This window comes from Melanerpes formicivorus, unplaced genomic scaffold (genome assembly GCF_026170545.1).
Source record: "Melanerpes formicivorus ecotype bairdi unplaced genomic scaffold, bMelFor1.0.p_v2 SCAF_15, whole genome shotgun sequence".
Lineage (NCBI taxonomy): Eukaryota > Metazoa > Chordata > Aves > Piciformes > Picidae > Melanerpes > Melanerpes formicivorus.
This window is the reverse complement of record NW_027142367.1, coordinates 19,216,189-19,235,736: the sequence shown is the minus strand read 5'-3', so window position 1 is coordinate 19,235,736 and position 19,548 is coordinate 19,216,189. Positions and strand designations below refer to the sequence as shown.

The window sequence follows — 19,548 nt, the reverse complement described above, 5'->3', positions numbered from 1 at the left end:
AGGTATGGTTAGCTTGCAGTAGTCATTGTAATCTTACTGTGCACAAGCAAGATTTCAGGAAGGCATCTGCTCTGCTTATCTGAGCTTTATTCGCTGGTAATTCTGGACTAATGTATTAACGAATCACCTAATCTTGTCTTGCACGCTTTACCACATTCAGTATGCCTTAAGCACTCAGTTTCCTGCAAAATGCCAGCTTTAAAAATATAATTCCTGAAGGAATGAAGTCATACCTAAAAAAAAACATTATTTTTGTCTAGCTTTCAAACTGGTACAGTCATCTCATTTAACAGGTTCTTTCACTTTCCTCTGAAATGGAACTAATTTCATGCTCTCAAATCACAGATAGTCTTTGAAAATCTGTATCTGAGAAACACTTAAATTAGGAAATCACCAGGCAGACAGGGGGGTGGAGTTTGGGCTGAAGGAAAAGAGCACATATATTCATACACAAACATATTTTGCCTTAACAGATATACTCTAGTCTCAAAGGACAGGTGGCATTGGCATCTATGGCTTTTCTAAGGTGAGCATCCCCATTCAGGGCACATAGGCTGCAGATTGTGAGAATACTGGCTTTGTTCCAACATAGAGCAGAGAAGCAAAGCAATTAATCAATGAGACTAGTAACATGTTTAAACAGAAACAATCCAAAATGTAGTGAGGCTGAATTGCTCAAAATGGAGCTACACATAACTACTAAGAAACAAGACTGAGTAAGTCTTTGTACTACAGATCATGCAACAGTTTAGTAGAATTCCTCCTTTTAAATTCAAAGAGAACTCTACCTGGAACTATATTCAGATAGAAAAACTTATACAGAACTGCTAATTTAATTAGCAAACTGGTTTAGGAACTTACACATTGAGGGGTCACTTTGCACCCCAGTAGCAAAAACTCATCTATAACAAAAAAAAGATATTTTAGACTGAGTAAGTCAAACATATTGAGTGGGCACACTTCCATCAGCAAGAGTATCATTATTTCTAGTTTCACAGGCCACAGAAGTATTTCAGGAGGTGCTTCTGCACAAAGATGCAGCATATGGAGTTAATTAATAATGAGTGATTTTCATTCATCTGCAAGCTGCAACACTGACATAATACTTTGAAAGCATTTGAAAACACGGGGTACAGATTCCCTACTTCCTACAGAGATGTAATAATCAGCATCTGGCAGCAGGAGTGTTGTGGACTCTGGCTATAGTAATACAATCAGATCCGAATGTGCATATAACTAGAAGATAATGTTCTAGTCTACAAGGCTGCTCTGACCAAGAAGGAATAGAATAAATCTTTATTAGAATAAACCAAATCAGGTTGGAAGACACCTTCAAGATCATCATGTCCAACCCATCAACCAATCCAACCCACCCAAACAGCTAACCCATGGCACCAAGCACCCCAGCAAGTCTCCTTCTGAACACCTCCAAAGACGGCGACTCCACCACCTCCTTGGGCAGCCCATTCCAATGGGCAATCACTCTTTCTGTATAGAACTTCTTCCTAACATCCAACCTGAACCTCCCCTGGCGCAGCCTGAGACTGTGTCCTCTTGTTCTGGTACTGGCTGCCTGGGAGAAGAGACCATCATCCGCCTGTCTACAACCTCCCTTCAGGCAGTTGTAGAGAGTGATAAGGTCACCCCTGAGTCTCCTCTTCTCCAGGCTGAGCAACCCCAGCTCCCTCAGCCTCTCCTCATAGGGCTGTGTTCCAAACCCCTCACCAACTTTGTTGCTCTTCTCTGGACTCGTTCCAGCAAGTCAACCTCCTTCCTAAACTGAGGGGCCCAGAACTGGACACAGGACTCGAGGTGTGGCCTAACCAGTGCAGTGTACAGGGGCAGAATGACCTCCCTGCTCCTGCTGGCCACGCTGTTCCTGATGCAGGCCAGGATGCCATTGGCCCTCTTGGCTGCCTGGGCACACTGCAGGCTCATGTTCAGCCTACCATCAACCGGCACCCCCAGGTCCCTCTCTGCCTGGCTGCTCTCCAGCCACTCTGACCCCAGCCTGTAGCACTGCATGGGGTTGTTGTGGCCGATGTGCAGAACCCGGCACTTGGATGTGTTAAATCTCATGCTGTTGGATTCTGCCCATCTGTCCAGCCTGTCGAGGTCCCTCTGCAGAGCCTCTCTACCCTCCAGCAGATCAACTCCTGGACCTATCAATCAGCATTAAAAATGAACATATTTGATAGCAGCTTGAGCAGAAAGTTATTTCAAAGACAACTGGGACGTTCTGAAGTTTGAGGAACTGACAGATTGCAAGGCACAAAATAATTCTAGAAAATACAGCAACTTGATTCCTGTACAGAGGTTAGTTTTGCAAAGGATCCCTAAAACAAAGAGATCAAAATCCTAGTTTCCACAAATACTACAGCCTTTGTGGTATGGAAAAGAACCAAATTTGCATTAATCAACCTACCCATACAGTAATTACTCGAATCAAATCACAAGATCAGGCAGTTGCAAGAGGAAACTATCTTGTGGTTACAATTACATACGAGTACGTTATTTAAGGATTAGAGGAATCCCTTTTGTATGCCTGTTTCATTAACCATTGAGACCACACCATTTAGCAAAACTATCCATTTCATGATGAGGTGCACACCACACTGGTACCTCACAAGGGTTAGGTAGTTTCTTCATTTGCTACCTGGAGAGTGGTAAATGTGATTTGGGCAAAACCACCCAAACTGTAACGGAAACTTCCAGAGCAAAAGCCTACCAAGCTTTAAAACCACAGCTGGAGTACTGTGTCCAGTTCTGGAGCCCCTATTACAAGAGGGATGTGGAGGTGCTGGAAGGTGTCCAGAGAAGGGCCACAAGGATGAGCAGAGGGCTGGAGCACCTCACCTATGAGGACAGACTTGAGGGAGTTGGGGCTGTTCAGTCTGGAGAAGAGAAGGCTCCAAGGTGACCTCATTGTGGCCTTCCAGTATCTGAAGGGGGCCTACAGGAAGGCTGGGGAGGGACTTCTGAGGATGTCAGGTAGTGATAGGACTAGGGGGAATGGAATGAAGCTGGAGGTGGGGAGATTCAGGCTGGATGTGAGGAGGAGGTTCTTCCCCATGAGAGTGGTGAAGCCCTGGAATGGGTTGTCCAGGGAGGTGGTCGAGGCCCCGTCCCTGGAGGTGTTTAAGCCCAGGCTGGATGAGGCTCTGGGCAGCCTGATCTAGTGTGGGGTGTCCCTGCCCATGGCAGGGGGTTGGAGCTGGCTGATCCTTGTGGTCCCTTCCAACCCTGAATGATACTATGATACTACGATACTATGAAATATCCAGACCTCCACATGATACATATTTTTGCCAAGTACAGATCACCTAGATATACTGTAAAAAAACCCCTAGATTTTCTACAGAATAGTTATTTGTGTCATTAATAATAATTGCTGTAAGTAGCCACTTACAGTGTTTTAACTCCTAAAAGCTAAAAAGAACTTCAGGTGTTAATTACAGAAAATAATCTATCTGACTTTGGTTAAAAAAAAAAGGTGAAAAGTTTCTTCACTGTCCTTTGCCTACAAAATGTTTCTTAAATAAACTAACAGAACAAGCCCCTTTAACAAATAAATGATAACACTGAGTTGAAGTTTCTAGATAGGCAAGCTTAAGAGCCTTCAGCATGATGTGTAACCTTCGAACTAGTGCCCTCATACTGAAATGCATCCAGCTTTGGTTGCAGAATTTTTCCAGGGCAGGCAGCTTACAAAAAAGTTATTTTTGCTCTGCATTGGGAGCTCAGATAGCAGTCAGGCGAAGAGATGAAAGGGAGTAAAGCTACCCTTTCCCAAGACTGCTTTGAACTTCCATCATCTTCAGAACTGCTACAGTTGCCTATAATCCATTCACAATCTGCTCTTCAGTAATACGTTAGAGCATTCCTCATTCTTCGTAGCTATATCCTCAGAGGCCTTACAGGGGTTAACCGGTCAGATACAGTCTCAGGCTGCGCCAGGGGAGGTTCAGGCTGGATGTTAGGAAGAAGTTCTATACAGAGAGAGTGATTGCCCATTGGAATGGGCTGCCCAGGGAGGTGGTGGAGTCACCATCATTGGAGGTGTTCAGGAGGAGACTTGCTGGGGTGCTTGATGCCATGGGTTAGCTGTTTGGGTGGGTTGGATTGGTTGATGGGTTGGACACGATGATCTTGAAGGTTTCTTTCAACCTGGTTTGGTTTATTCTATTGCTGTCCCTAAGCTGCTATTTGCAGTAGCAGTTGTAGATGAGCTACAGTTCTTTACAGTATGTTTAAGTCTACTAATATTTCTTTTTCCTCTTTCACAATTTTATCAAGCTTCCTGTTAGTACTTGAGTTACCTGAAATAAGTTACAACTGCTATTTAAAAGCAGTCACAGTAAGATTCTCAAATACTTTGTTCTGTTTTCTGTGTCAAAGACAGAAAAAGCACAATGGCTATGGGAAAGAAATGAGACAAATACAGGAACCCACAAATACAAAATACTGCTGCCAAGTAGAAAATTCTCGAGTGCATTCATGTGCTAATTACCAAAACTTCTTAGAACATCATCTAAAAAGAAATTAAAGAGAAGTTGAAACTAAACCTAAACATGGGGTCTAGTAAGACAGGCATAATTAATCACCTATTTAAAACGTGGCAAGTAGGGCTCTCAGCCCAGGAATTTGTAAGCCATTAGGAATGCCTTTGATAGACAAACTCAGTAGCTCAAGGCCTCAGGCCTTGAAGCATCTTAATTGTGGAGGGGCAACTGCTGCTGCACCAAACTCCAAACTCAGTAAGAACCAGGAGCTCTGGCCTCTCAAAATGTGTTATGACTCTGGTGGGTGGCAGCATCATAACTGCAAACAAACAAAGCTTCCTTATCCTAAGTGATGTCTATTGGGATATTTAGCATTTCATAATCACAGAATAGTTGAGGTCAGAAGGGGCATTTGCCTAGTCCAACTCCTGCTCAAAACAAGACCAGCTAGGAAAGGTTGCTTAGGGATGTACCAGTTAGATTTTTGGTATCTCCAAGGATGGAGATTCCACAACCTCCCTGGGCAACCTATGTTCAGCATTCAGTTACCCTCACAATGAAAAAAAGTGACTCCTGATGTTCAGAGGGATGTTCTGATGTTCAGAGAGGGATGTCCTGATGTTCAGAGGGAACCTCCTGTATTTTAGGTTGTACCTATCATCCCTGGTCTCGTCACTGGGCACCACCAAAGACCCGCACTCCATCTTCTTTGCAGTCTCCCTTCAGGTACTTAAAAACATGGATGAGATTTTTTTTCCCCCCTCAGATTTCTCTTCTCCAGGTTGAAGAGTCCAAGCCCTCTCAGCCTTTCCTCATACAAGCAATGATCCAGGCCCTTAATAATCTTTATGGTGAAGTGACAAGATAGTCTGGCACAACCCAACATCTTAAAACATTTCTTTCCTGAGGCTCAGATCCAGATTACTATTCTGGACCTTGTAGTGAAACACACTGCAGGTCTGAATGTTTCAACCAGCAATCACTGCTATATATAGGAAAGAGACAGAACTTATGCAGTTGAATATTTAATAAGCAGTTAGCACTTACTTAATGGCTTCGCACATGTCCAGTCCCATTTTCACACAATTCTTGGCATGGTTTTGAAGAGATATAGGTAGCCCAGAAACACAGTAGTAGCAGTCACCCAGAATCTTAATTCTCATACATTCATTTTCCTGGAGGAAAAAGTAAGATGAGATGGTCACTTTCAATTTGAATTACACAAATGAGGTGTTACTACTACAAAGATTGACTTAAATTATATTAGAAAAAACATTCTATTTGAGCTTCTTTCTGTAGATAAGGACTTGGCTTGCTAAAAGAGAAGTGCTGTCAGGAATTTTTATAGGGATGATTCCTTCACACTTCAGATTACAGAATTGAGCCCAAATATCATGTCTGAAATCTAAATAAAATATTTATGTTTGATATATGAAAGCAAAAGACCTCGAGTTCCATATTTGCATCTTTGAAGGTGTACTACACAATACTTTCTGCAACTAGTAATTATAACATTATTTCTATCTTTTGTACTCTAAGACAATGTAATAGAAAACACATAAGATTTTTTATCTGCTTGAGTGTTTCTGATTTCACCTTCACACAAGTGCCGAGTGCTGCACTTTGGCTACGGCAATCCCATGCAGAGCTACAGGCTGGGGTAGGAGTGGCTGGAGAGCTCCCAAACAGAGAGGGACCTGGGGGTGCTGATCGACAGCTGTCTGAATATGAGCCAGCAGTGTGCCCAGGTGGCCAAGAAGGCCAATGGCATCCTGGCCTGCATTAGGAATAGTGTGGCCAGCAGGAGCAGGGAAGTCATTGTGCCCCTGGACTCTGCTTTGGTTAGGCCACACCTTGAGTCCTGTGTCCAGTTCTGGGCCCCTCAATTTAAGAAGGACATCGAAACACTTGAACGTGTCCAGAGAAGGGCAACAAGGCTGGGGAGAGGCCTTGAGCACAGCCCTGTGAGGAGAGGCTGAGGGAGCTGGGATTGTTTAGCCTGGAGAAGAGGAGGCTCAGGGGTGACCTCATTGCCCTCTACAACTACCTGAAAGGTGGTTGTGGCCAGGAAGGGGTTGGTCTCTTCTCCCAGGCAACCAGCACCAGAAAAAGGGGACACAGTCTCAAGCTGCGCCAGGGGAGGTTTAGACTCGAGGTGAGGAGGAAGTTCTTCACCGAGCGAGTCATTCGTCATTGGAACGGGCTGCCCAGGGAGGTGGTGGAGTCGCCGTCCCTGGAGGCATTCAAGAGGAGATTGGACGTGGCACTTGGTGCCATGGTCTAGTCATGGAGTCTGTGTTGATAGGTTGGACTCGATGATCCTCGAGGTCCTTTCCAACCTAAGTTATCCTGTGATACTGTGATACATAGCATGAAGTTGGATCTAGTTTTAATAAAAATGGCGCCTAAATAAGCGAAAGAAAATCTTCTGAGTGATTCTGTGATTCTGTAAATCTTTTCGTGGGTAATCAAAAAAATGTGGCCATTAATTAAAATTCCTTTGATTGGTACTGCCTCTCTTGTCCTCCAGGCTCTTAAATGCTTTTTGAGATATCAGAAAATTGAATGTATCTGGTTTTTTTCTTGATTTTCTTAATCTTTGTAATTGTAAAAGATCTATTTAAAGTGCTGTTTATCAGCCATTAAGCTTTATTTAGCTCAATGAGCTGTCTCATTTGGTCCTCTTTGAGAAAGTGATCTTGGGTTTCACATATTGTCACACCAGTAGAAACACACTGTTGCGCTCAGAGCAGAAAGAGAGATTTTTTTTCCACCTTTCAAGACTGATCTTGCTGCCAAACCCTCAGAAATCCTGTCTGAAGGTAGAAGAGTCCCTGAGATGAACAAGTATTTTAAAGTTGACTGACTTATTTGAAGGCAGAGAAGCAGCCCAGTAGAAACCCACCTTTGCAATCTGATCAAATTTCCCAAACAGCTCATTTAGCATGTGCACCAGTTCCCCTGGAGAGCAGTCACTGGCCAGGCGAGTGAATCCCACGATGTCGGCGTACAAGATGCTACAACAGAAACGTACAGGGTCGTGGTTTCCTTCTGCAGAATTTAGATTTATCAATGAACAGCAATACCTGAAATAGCCATCCTGACCTTCACAGAGGTATGGCCATATCCAAAACAGCTGCTGCTAAATGTAGAGCAATAAATACATTTATAGGTAAAGCTACATTAAATTTTATGGGCATTATATTTGGAATCTATACCCATGTATATCTTTATAGGTAACACTGTTACAGGTATAACCTTTATACATATACTTATATGTGTTTATAGGCACTCCATGCATATATTTGTTACAGTGAATTAAAAAATAGAAATATTTTTCCTACTTACAGATTGGCAATTTAACAATGAGAATCATTTCAGTAAACACATTTCTTATTAGAAATTGTTTTACAACATTTTATTGTAGACATCTTCTGTTTAGGTTTACCTATCAGTGGTAAGCAGGATCAAATTTTTTGTTCTCTTGTTACTCAGACTATCCTGGAATGCATGAACGACAATTTCCTCCTCCAGGTAGTAAAGGAACCCACAAGAAAAGGTGCTGTGTTTGATTTTGTCCTTGCCAACATGGAGGGGCTGGTTAGTGATGTGAAACTTAAGGGCAGCCTTGGCTGCAGTGCCCACAAAATGATAGAGTTTAAGATCATCAAGCAGTCAGAGAGAGTGACAAGCAAGCTCACTACTTTTGAGCAGACTTCATCCTCTTTAGGGATTTACTTGACAAAGTGTTATGGGATAAAGCCTTAGAAGGAAGAGTGGCCCAAGAAAGCTGGTCAATATTCAACTCCTCCAAGCCCAGCAGCAGTGCATTCCAAGAAGGAATACGGCAGGCAAGAGTGCCAGGAGGCTGACATGGATCAGTGAGGTGTTCCCAGACTTAAATTGGGAAAAAAAAGGAGAGGAATGGAAGCAAGAACAGGCTATGTGGAAGGACTACAAAGACACTGTCCAAGCAGCCAGGGATAAAATCAGGAAAGCAACAGCATGGATAGACTTAAACTTGGATGGGGACGTAAAGGGGAATAAGAAATATTTCTTCAGGTACAACAATGACAAAAAGGTGCCTAGGGAAGATGTGGGACCTGTGCAAAATGAAAGTGGAGACCTAGTCATGATGAATAGGTGCTTAGTGACTACTCTGCTTCAGTGTTCACCAGCAAGAGCTCTAGCTCAAGCTTCAGAACACACAGGTGAGAAGTGGAAAATGCAAGATCTGCCCACTGTAAGTGAAGAGCAAGGTTGAGACCATCTAAAGAACCTGAAGGTGCACAAGTTCATGACACCAAATGAGATCCAGCCATGGCTTCTGAGAGAACTGGCAGGTGAAGTTGCCAAACTACTGTCCATCATGTTCAAAAAGTCAGGGCAATCTGGTGAAGTATCTGATGACTGGAAAAGGGGAAACATAATGCCCATCTTCAAAAAAGAGAAAAAAAGAAGGCCCCAGAAACTATAGGCCATTCAGTCTCACCTCTGTGCCTGGCAAGATCATGGAGCAGATCCTCCTGAAGGCCTTGCTAAGGCATATGGGAAATGAAGAAGAGGTGATTGATGGTAACCAACATGGCTTCACCAAGGGCAAATCATGCCTGATGAACTTGGTGGCTTTCTATGATGGATTTACAGCATCTGTGGATAAGGGAAGAGCAACTGATGTCATCTACCTGGACTAGTGTAAAGCCTCTGATACCATCCTGCATGACATCGAGGTCACCAAATTGGAAAAGCATGGACTTTAGGGGTGGACCACTCACTGGATAAGGAATTGGCTGGATGATTGCATTCAGAGAGTCACAGCCAACAAGTTCAAGGTCCAAATGGAGACCAGTGACAAGTGTCATCCCTCAGGGGTTGGTACTGGGACCAGTGCTGTTTAATGTCTTTGTCAGCGATATGGACAGTGGCATTGAGCGCACCCTCAGCAAATTTGTGGATGACACCAAGCTGTGTTGTCCCATTGACATGCTGGAGGGAAGTGATGCCATCCAGAGGGTCCTGTACAGGCTTGAGAGGTGGGTCCAATTTGGCCACATGAGGTTTGATAAGACCAAGTACAAGGTCCTACACCTGGGTCAGGGCAATCTCAAGCAGAAATAAAAGTTGGGCAAGGAGTGGCTCAAGATCAATCTCGAGGACAAGGACTTGGGCATGTCATTAAATGAAAAACTCAACATGAGCCAGCAATGTGTGCTTGCAGCCCAGACTGCCCCTCTGCTCTGCTCTTGCAAGATCCCACCCGGTGTACTGCATCCAGTTCTTGTGCCCCCAGCATTAAGAGGGACATCACACTGCTGAAGCAGGTCCAGAAGAGGGCCACAAAGGTGATCAGAAGGTTGCGGTACATACCCTGTAAAGACAGGCTGAGAGAGTTGTGGCTGTTCAGCCTGGACAACAGAAGGCTCGAAGGAGATCATATAGCAGCCTTCCAGTACCTGAAGGGGGCCTACAAGAAAGTGGGGAGGGACTTATTACAAGGGTTCGTAGTGATAGGATGAGAAGGAATGGCTTTGAGCTTGAGGAGGAAATTCTTTACAGTGAGGGTGGTAGGACACTGGAGCAGGTTGCCCAGGCTGTGGATGCCTCCTCCCTGGAGGTGTTTAAGGCGAGGCTAGATGAGGCCCCAAGCAACCTGGCAGGGGGATTGGAACTAAGTGATCTTTAAGGTCCTTCCAGCCCAAACCACCCCATGAATCTATGAATCTATTAAAATCAAGCTTGATTACTAAGATATTCAAGACACACACCATGTTTCTATTCACCAAGAAAATTTGACCATTCATACAATTTGGCTAAGAAAAAGTGTTCGCATTTGCAACCGAAAATAAACTTCCTCAAAAGTCCTGCAATATTTGCCTTAAAAAAACAATATCTAAGAATATCTTTTAATTTGTCCAATTAAAAAAAAACAAAAAATGGGCAAAACAACTTGTAAAGAGGAAAGAATTTGTGAAATAAATTGTGAATTAATTTTCTAATGTCTATCGATTATTAATAATTAATGAAGTCATTAACGATATTTGTCAGCTGACTGTTTTATCTCAGGCACTGTGTAAAATACAGATGTGATACAGCTGCTTCTACTTACATTATATAAAACTCAAGAAATTGCACCAGCTAAGGACATTTAAAATGAAGAATGCTATAACTGACACAACTGACAGTTTTGACTGGCATACATGAAAGCAAGATTCTGCACTTCGACCTAAAAAACTTAAGACAATACAAAGTCAGCTTTTTAATGAGTGGCTTTTTCGACACAGCTCCTTTGTATCATCACCTCTGTTGCTCATCTGGAACGTGGAAGTTGTTGACAAACCATATTAACACAAGTGTTGCCTTAACTGTTCTCTTGATATTTTCTTTTCAGAATTTTTTGTTTTGAATGTTGCTGATAGGTTTCATTACAGTACAATACCTGTGGCCGGTTGACGTTGCCCCCTTAAGAAAGGGAACATGGTGGACGGAAGTTGGTAAACGGAAGGAATAGTGTAAACTAATTTCATTGGACGAGTGGGAGGAAGCACCCTTTGAACTGGGAGTGTAGGAAAGATATCTTGGGCACTCCGGCATTTTATTTTCAGTCTTGCTTCCGCCTCTTCTTCAGGCAACAGCTTTCCTGTGCTGGGCTTTCTGCCAAGGCCTCGGCCTTGAAAACCAGATAACAGGCCTGTATACTAACTCCCTTCCAATTAACACAAACTGCTTCTAACTTTTTTTTCCTCTCTTCTCTTTCTCTTTCTATCCCATTCTGGGGAAAGGGGGGGAAGAGAGGGGAGAGCGGAGGTGGGGGACCCCTCTCTGCCGAGGGGGGCACTCTCATTTCTGTGTTACTCTGTTGTATATCTTTGTATATATTGTAGATATTGTAAATTTGTAAATAATTCCCTGCAAACCCTACATCGCTTTGTAAATATAGCTCCACTGCTTTGCTAATTCAGCTTGCGAGTTTTTTTTCCTTTCCCTTCAATTTTTTTTCCCTTTTACTTTACAAGGGGGAAGGGAGGAGGCTTCTCGGCCTTACCTTCCACCCACCACATCATTTTTTTTTATTGGCGTACCCAACGTGCGGCAGATAATTAGTTCAATTTATTATTTGATTGATTTAGTGTTTTCTAGCTGAATTAGCAAACATGAAGGTACTGTGGTTTGTGGAGCGATTATTCTTTTCAATTTTTGGGGCTCTGATTTACAGGTATTGTTTGGGTTTGATTTTGGATTACCTGGGTAAATATTTGGTGCGGACAATTTATACGTGGGTTATGTATAAAGTTAAATTATGGTATGGAAAATGTATTAATTTATTATGGCCAGTGAGATACAGGAATGTTACCTCCACCACTCTCCCAATTGAGATAAAGGGTTTTAAGATTCCGCCTGAGGAGACAGTAACTTTAGGTGATGCCTGGGATCCAAAAGTGATTTATTTGATGTGTATAATCCTGCTTTCAGTGATAATTAATGTGTATCTGCTGGTCTCTTTGCGGCGAGAGAAAAAGGTGTCCAGGGCGTGTTTTGTTATTAAAACTAGATCAAAAAGAAAACGCCGTGGCTCTCGATCAGTCCCAGAGTCATCTAGTGACGAGGACTGTGGAGAACCCGTGTCAGTTAAAAAGAAGGCTAAAAAGTTAATTGGTAAGGCAGCTCTGAATGACTTTGCTGATTCTGGCAAGCAGCCAAGGGCATCGGCTGGTATCAACATGGCACCTACTCCTTCTCCCACTCCTTCTCCTTCTTCTTCTTCTCCGTCAGCCATTAACGGAGCAACATCACTTCCACCCACTCCCTGGGTGGGACCGGAAGTCACTGCCCCAGCAGCTGATTTATCTCAGGACCTGTCAGCTTCCATTAAGGTGGCTGTAAATTCAAACACAGCTCCAGTTAAGATGGCTCCTTTAAAGACTAGAAGTGGAAAGGCCCAAGATGGAGAAGAAGAGGTGGAGACTGATCCTGGTGAGGGACCATCTACTCTAAAAGATCCTGCTCAGGAGGGAGAGAAGGTTTGTTTTAAAGATCTAGCTAACCTAGTGAGATCAAAGCAGGATAGAGATGAAGCTAGGAAGGCAGCTGGCAAAGGTGGTTCTCAGCTTAAAGAGATCCTTAGGAGAATGACAGCAGGATTTTATGGGCAAAGAATTCAGGGAGATGAAGATGAAGATGATATTACGGACTGTTCGTCACCAAGGGAGGAATTGAGAAATGTCCGTAAAGATTTCACCAGGGCAGATAAGGAGCCAGTTCTAGCTTGGCTTAGTAGGTGTTATGATACAGGTGCTTCAGCTCTAACAGTTGGAGACAAGTCAGCAGCTCAGTTAGGAACTCTCTCAAGGGACAATGGAATAGATAGACATCTAGGCGAAGCTCTCGGTAAGGTTAATCTGTGGATACGCCTTTTAATAGCGGTTGCCCTGAGATACCCTTCCCGAGATGATCTTCCCTGGAATCCTAAACCCTGGACTACCATAGATGAGGGAATTAAGCGCTTGAGAGAATTTGCTGTTAGAGAGCTACTCTATGGTGAACATGAAACTCTGAATCCTGATGACATTCCTGTGGGTATTGGTCTTGCTAAAAAGATCATCAAACTTGCTCCTTCCAATTATGCAAACATTCTGGCAAGCAGAATTGTGTCAAGAAGTTATGGTGGAGCTTCTCCTACGGTTGGCCAATTCAGTGATCAAATGAGACAATTGGAGGATAGCATGACACGTGGTTCTTTGGTGTCGGCCATTAAAACGATGTCTGGTGATATTCAGAATTGCATAAGAGAGTTAAAAGATTCCATATACCAATTGGCACAGAAGGATAATTTCAATTCTTCCTCCAGGTGGGTACAAGTCTCATCTGTGAGGAATACACGTCCTCCAAGGAGGTCATTCCAAAACAGGACATTCCAAAACAGGTCATTCCAAAACAGACCACCAAGGCAATCACGTAGAACTATTTGGATAACTCTGCGTGATCAGTTTGGTGAGAACATGAACCGCTGGGATGGCCAACCAACTTCTAATCTTTTCAGGAGACTGAGGGAATTGCAAAGTGGCAGAACCCGAGGTAGCAATACCAGAAGGGTAGCTGTTGCTTCCACAGTTCCCCAGAACGACTCTTATGGCTCCAACAGTGGCTCCAGTTATAACACGCAAAGTTATAACCCTGCACAATATGTGCAATGCACATGTGCGCATGTTCCCCATAACTAGGGGTGCCCTGCCTCCCGCCAGGGGGAGGAGAGGGATAACAGAGATAATAGAATCTATTGGGATGTGTACATCCAGTGGCCTGGCACTTCACAATTTCGGAAGTACAGGGCCTTGGTTGACACAGGAGCTCAGTGCACCATAATACCATCAAATTATCAGGGATCAGAGTCTATAACTATTCTGGGAGTCACTGGTGGATCTCAAGAGTTAAGTAAGGTAGAGGTTAATATAAGTTTAACTGGTAAACAATGGAGGAAGCATACAGTTGTGACCGGACCTGACGCACCTTGTATTTTGGGAATTGATTTTCTGAGAGAAGGGCGTTTCAAAGACCCTAGAGGTTACAAATGGGCTTTTGGAGTAGCTTCAATAGAAATTGATGGACAAAAATTGAAGCTGTCTGCCAGACCCGAACTTTCTGATGAATCTGCAGTTGTGGGACAACATAAGATACAGGACATTAAATTGCCGGTTGCTTCTCAGACTGTGCATCACAGACAATACAGAACCAACCGTGACTCTTTGTTGCCCATTCAGAATCTGATTCGTCAGTTGGAAAGTCAGAAAGTCGTCAGCAAAACTCATTCACCTTTCAACAGTCCAGTGTGGCCTGTGCGGAAGCAGAATGGAGACTGGCGTCTGACGGTAGACTACCGAGCCCTAAATGAAGTGACACCACCTATGAGTGCAGCAGTACCAGACATGATGGAGCTACAGTATGAGCTGGAATCCAAAGAGGCCAAATGGTATGCTACCATAGACATTGCTAATGCATTTTTCTCTATTCCCATAGCAGAGGAATGCAGGCCTCAGTTTGCTTTCACCTGGAGAGGAATCCAGTACACTTTCAACAGATTGCCAGTGGGCTGGATCCACAGCTCAAGCATCTGTCATGCAGTGATCCACGATGCTCTGGAGAAAGGCGGTGCTCCAGAACACATCCAGTTCATCGATGACATCATCGTCTGGGGTAAAACTGCTGAGGAAGTCTTCGAGAAAGGTAACAAAATCATTGACATTCTTCTGAATGCAGGTTTTGCCATCAAGCGAGACAAGGTGAAAGGACCTACCACAGAGATTCAGTTTCTGGGAGTGCGATGGCAGGATGGACGCCGACACATTCCAGTGGATGTGGTAAATAGAGTCTCTACCATGGCAAGTCCCACAAACAAGCAAGAGACCCTACGTTTCTTAGGGATAGTGGGATTTTGGAGACTACACATTCCTGGATACAGTCAGATTGTGAAACCTCTGTATGATGTGACTCGAAAGAGAAACCATTTCCACTGGGGACCTGAACAACAAGCAGCCTTTGACCAGATAAAACAAGAGGTAATTCAAGCAATGGGTCTGGGACCTGTCCGAGATGGTCCAGACATTAAGAACATTTTGTACACGGCTGCAAGTGACAATGGTCCAACCTGGTGCTTGTGGCAAAAAGCTCCAGGTGAGACACGTGGACGACCTCTTGGTTTCTGGAGTCGAGGTTACAGAGGTTCAGAGGCTAACTATACTCCAACAGAGAAAGAAATTTTAGCTGCCTATGAAGGAGTAAAAGCATCTTCTGAAGTGATTGGAACTGAATCACAACTTCTTCTAGCTCCCAGATTACCAGTTTTGAATTGGATGTTCAAAGGCAAAGGATCCACACCACATCATGCCACAGACTCAACCTGGTCCAAGTGGATGGCTCTGATAACACAGAGAGCTCGAATGGGAAATCTTGAAAGACCTGGTCTAGTGGAGGTGATCTCAAGTTGGCCTGAAGGCATCAACTGTGCTAAGCCTCCAGAGGAGAAAGTAACTCGTGCTGAGGAAGCTCCTCCTTACAATGACCTTTCTGATGATGAAAAGAAATACGCTTTGTTCACAGACGGTTCCTGTCGTATTGTTGGAAACAAGCGAAGGTGGAAGTCTGCAGTGTGGAGTCCAACACGCCGAGTTGCAGAAGCAAAAGATGGAGAAGGAGAATCCAGTCAGTTCGCAGAGGTAAAAGCTGTCCAGCTAGCTCTCGACGTAGCTGAACGTGAGAGATGGCCAAAGCTTTATCTCTACACCGACTCATGGATGGTAGCCAATGCTCTATGGGGTTGGCTAAAGAACTGGAAGAAAAGTGGTTGGCAGAGGAAAGGAAAACCCATTTGGGCAGCCAACCTGTGGCAGGACATTGCTGATCGAATCGAGAGAATTCCAGTGAAAGTGAGACACATCGATGCTCACATTCCTAAGAGCAAAGCTACTGAGGAACAGCAACACAACCATCAGGCAGATCTAGCTGCAAGAGTTTCTCAAGTAGACATGGACTCTAATCTTGATCTCGACTGGAAACACCGAGGTGAGATATTCTTAGCTCGGTGGGCTCACGATTCGTCAGGACATCAAGGCAGAGATGCAACATACCAATGGGCTCGCGACAGATCCATAGACATTTCCATGGATGCTATCACGCAAGTCATCCATGACTGTGACATTTGTGCTGCTATTAAGCAGGCAAAACGACTTAAGCCCTTGTGGTATGGTGACAGATGGTCCAAGTACAAGTATGGTGAAGCTTGGCAGATTGACTACATCAATCTACCACGTTCTCGTTCTGGTAAGCAATACGTGCTTACTATGGTAGAGGCAAACACTGGATGGTTGGAAACTTGTCCAGTTCCACATGCAACTGCACGCAACACCATTCTCGGTCTGGAGAGACAGATCCTGTGGAGACACGGAACTCCAGAGAGGATTGAGTCAGACAACGGAACTCATTTCAAGAACAACCTTGTAAAGAACTGGGCAAAAGAGCACGGTATTGAGTGGATATTCCACATTCCCTACTATGCACCAGCTTCAGGGAAGATTGAACGCTACAATGGTTTGTTGAAGACCACTCTTAAAGCCATGGGAGGTGGATCTTTGAAAAACTGGGAAAAACATTTAGCACAAGCAACCTGGCTGGTAAATAGTAGAGGTTCAGTGAACCGAGCTGGACCTGCACATTCAGATTTGCTACGGAAAGTAGAAGGTGATAGAGTTCCTGTTGTTAGAGAAAAGAATCTGTTAGGTAAAACTGTTTGGGTATTTTCACCCTCAGGAGAGGCTAAACCTGTCCGAGGGGTGGTTTCAGCTGAAGGTCCGGGTCACACTTATTGGGTAATGCAAGAGAATGGTGAAATTCAGTGTATTCCACAAAGAAATTTAACTTTAGCTGAAAGAGGTTAATTTCAAACTGCTGTACAGCTACATCGCGTCCAGAGGAAGAATCAACGACGAATCTATGGTGCACGAACCCTGAGATCCCTGAGAGCCCTGAGTCAACTAAGAGACCCTGAGATTTCCCTGTTTCCCTTTTCTTCGCTTCGTCGGTGAAGAAATGAACTGTTTTCCATTTTTCTCATTTTCTGATTTTCTTGGACTTTTGAATCATCTACATCTGAGCATAGCCGGAATGGACTATGAACTTTACTCACGAACTGTAAATATCGTTTTGTATTGGATGGACAGTATGAACAGCCAATGAAATTGTTTAGAAGGGGTGGACTGTGGCCGGTTGACGTTGCCCCCTTAAGAAAGGGAACATGGTGGACGGAAGTTGGTAAACGGAAGGAATAGTCTAAACTAATTTCATTGGACGAGTGGGAGGAAGCACCCTTTGAACTGGGAGTGTAGGAAAGATATCTTGGGCACTCCGGCATTTTATTTTCAGTCTTGCTTCCGCCTCTTCTTCAGGCAACAGCTTTCCTGTGCTGGGCTTTCTGCCAAGGCCTCGGCCTTGAAAACCAGATAACAGGCCTGTATACTAACTCCCTTCCAATTAACACAAACTGCTTCTAACTTTTTTTTCCTCTCTTCTCTTTCTCTTTCTATCCCATTCTGGGGAAAGGGGGGGAAGAGAGGGGAGAGCGGAGGTGGGGGACCCCTCTCTGCCGAGGGGGGCACTCTCATTTCTGTGTTACTCTGTTGTATATCTTTGTATATATTGTAGATATTGTAAATTTGTAAATAATTCCCTGCAAACCCTACATCGCTTTGTAAATATAGCTCCACTGCTTTGCTAATTCAGCTTGCGAGTTTTTTTTCCTTTCCCTTCAATTTTTTTTCCCTTTTACTTTACAAGGGGGAAGGGAGGAGGCTTCTCGGCCTTACCTTCCACCCACCACATTATTATTAGATGAGGCCCCAAGCAACCTGGCAGGGGGATTGGAACTAAGTGATCATTAAGGTCCTTCCAGCCCAAACCACCCCATGAATCTATGAATCTATTAAAATCAAGCTTGATTACTAAGATATTCAAGACACACACCATGTTTCTATTCACCAAGAAAATTTGACCATTCTTACAATTTGGCTAAGAAAAAGTGTTCGCATTTGCCACCGAAAATAAACTTCCTCAAAAGTCCTGCAATATTTGCCTTAAAAAAACAATATCTAAGAATATAATTTAATTTGTCCAATTAAAAAAAGCAAAAAATGGGCAAAACAACTTGTAAAGAGGAAAGAATTTGTGAAATAAATTGTGAATTAATTTTCTAATGTCTATCGATAATTAATAAATAATGAATCAATTAACGATATTTGTCAGCTGACTGTTTTATCTCAGGCACTGTGTAAAATACATATGGGATACAGCTGCTTCTACTTACATTATATAAAACTCAAGAAATTGCACCAGCTAAGGACATTTAAAATGAAGAATACCATAACTGACACGAATGACAGTTTTGACTGGCATGCATGAAAGCAAGATTCTGCACTTCGACCTAAAAAACTTAAGACAATACAAAGTCAGCTTTTTAATGAGTGGCTTTTTCGACACAGCTCCTTTGTATCATCACCTCTGTTGCTCATCTGGAACGTGGAAGTTGTTGACAAACCATATTAACACAAGTGTTGCCTTAACTGTTCTCTTGATATTTTCTTTTCAGAATTTTTTGTTTTGAATGTTGCTGATAGGTTTCATTACAGTACAATACCTTACATTGGTGTGCCTTTTGACATACAAATTGTGGAAGTTGTTGGTGTTCTCCAGCTGGCCAGCCTTGGGGCCTTGCAACCTCTGAATGATCTCTGCCTTCATTTCCATGGCAATGTGAGCAGGCAGTAAAGAAAGTAGAAGGCGTTCCTAAAACGTAAAATTAAATGTCCACAGGTTTTTTTTAAGGCGAATGAAATTACCATGGGAGCAATACCGTGCAAAGCATACATTACTTTGAACACCCTGGAACATTTCAATGGCACTTGTACTCAGGCCTCCAAAATTAATCAGTTCTTTGAAGAACCTGGCAGAGATATACACATATTTCCAAGCAATACCTAACTTCTTCAAGGTTGTGTATACAATAGAAAAAGCTCAAGCTAAACTTAACATCCAAAAAGTGACGCACAGTAATCTGAGTAGGAGGTAGGAAATAAAGCAAGAGCTGCAAAGACTATGTAGGGGTTTTGGAGAAATGGAGTTCAATTCAGGCAAGAGGAGGTTAAATAATATTTATAAAAGTATTTTAAATGTGTAGTCATAGTTCTAGCCATTGTTGGACTGAAAGTGAAAAGATAAAATCGGGACCCAGACTATATTGAAAATGTCAGACTTTTGCAGACTGTTTTGACAGGTACTCTCTGCTTCCTTTAGTATGGCATTCAGTGAAAGAAAGATTTGTAAAAATATTAACCTAAAGGGTAATTGATTTTATTTTTTTTTTTAAGCACTGTGTGTATTTTTCCTTATCTTTTACTGGTAAGATACTCATGGTCTTCTCCTTGTGAAGAAGAACCAAGCCAGAATCCTTTTCTGTTCCTGTGGACTATTGAACTAATAATATTCTTCTTTTTCTCCACCTTGATGA

General features: G+C 43.2%; 1 protein-coding gene across 1 annotated transcript in view; it reads right to left on the bottom strand.

The window, feature by feature from the left end:
* ADCY2 (adenylate cyclase 2) overlaps positions 1 to 19,548 on the bottom strand; it is a 230,477-nt gene that overhangs the window by 67,588 nt on the left and 143,341 nt on the right. Inside the window, exons 5-7 of the mRNA XM_068147738.1 lie at positions 18,679 to 18,827; positions 7,408 to 7,519; positions 5,550 to 5,677 (exon numbers count right to left, since the gene is read on the bottom strand). Coding sequence (XP_068003839.1) covers positions 5,550 to 5,677; positions 7,408 to 7,519; positions 18,679 to 18,827 — 389 coding nt within the window. The remainder of the gene's footprint in view (positions 1 to 5,549; positions 5,678 to 7,407; positions 7,520 to 18,678; positions 18,828 to 19,548) is intronic.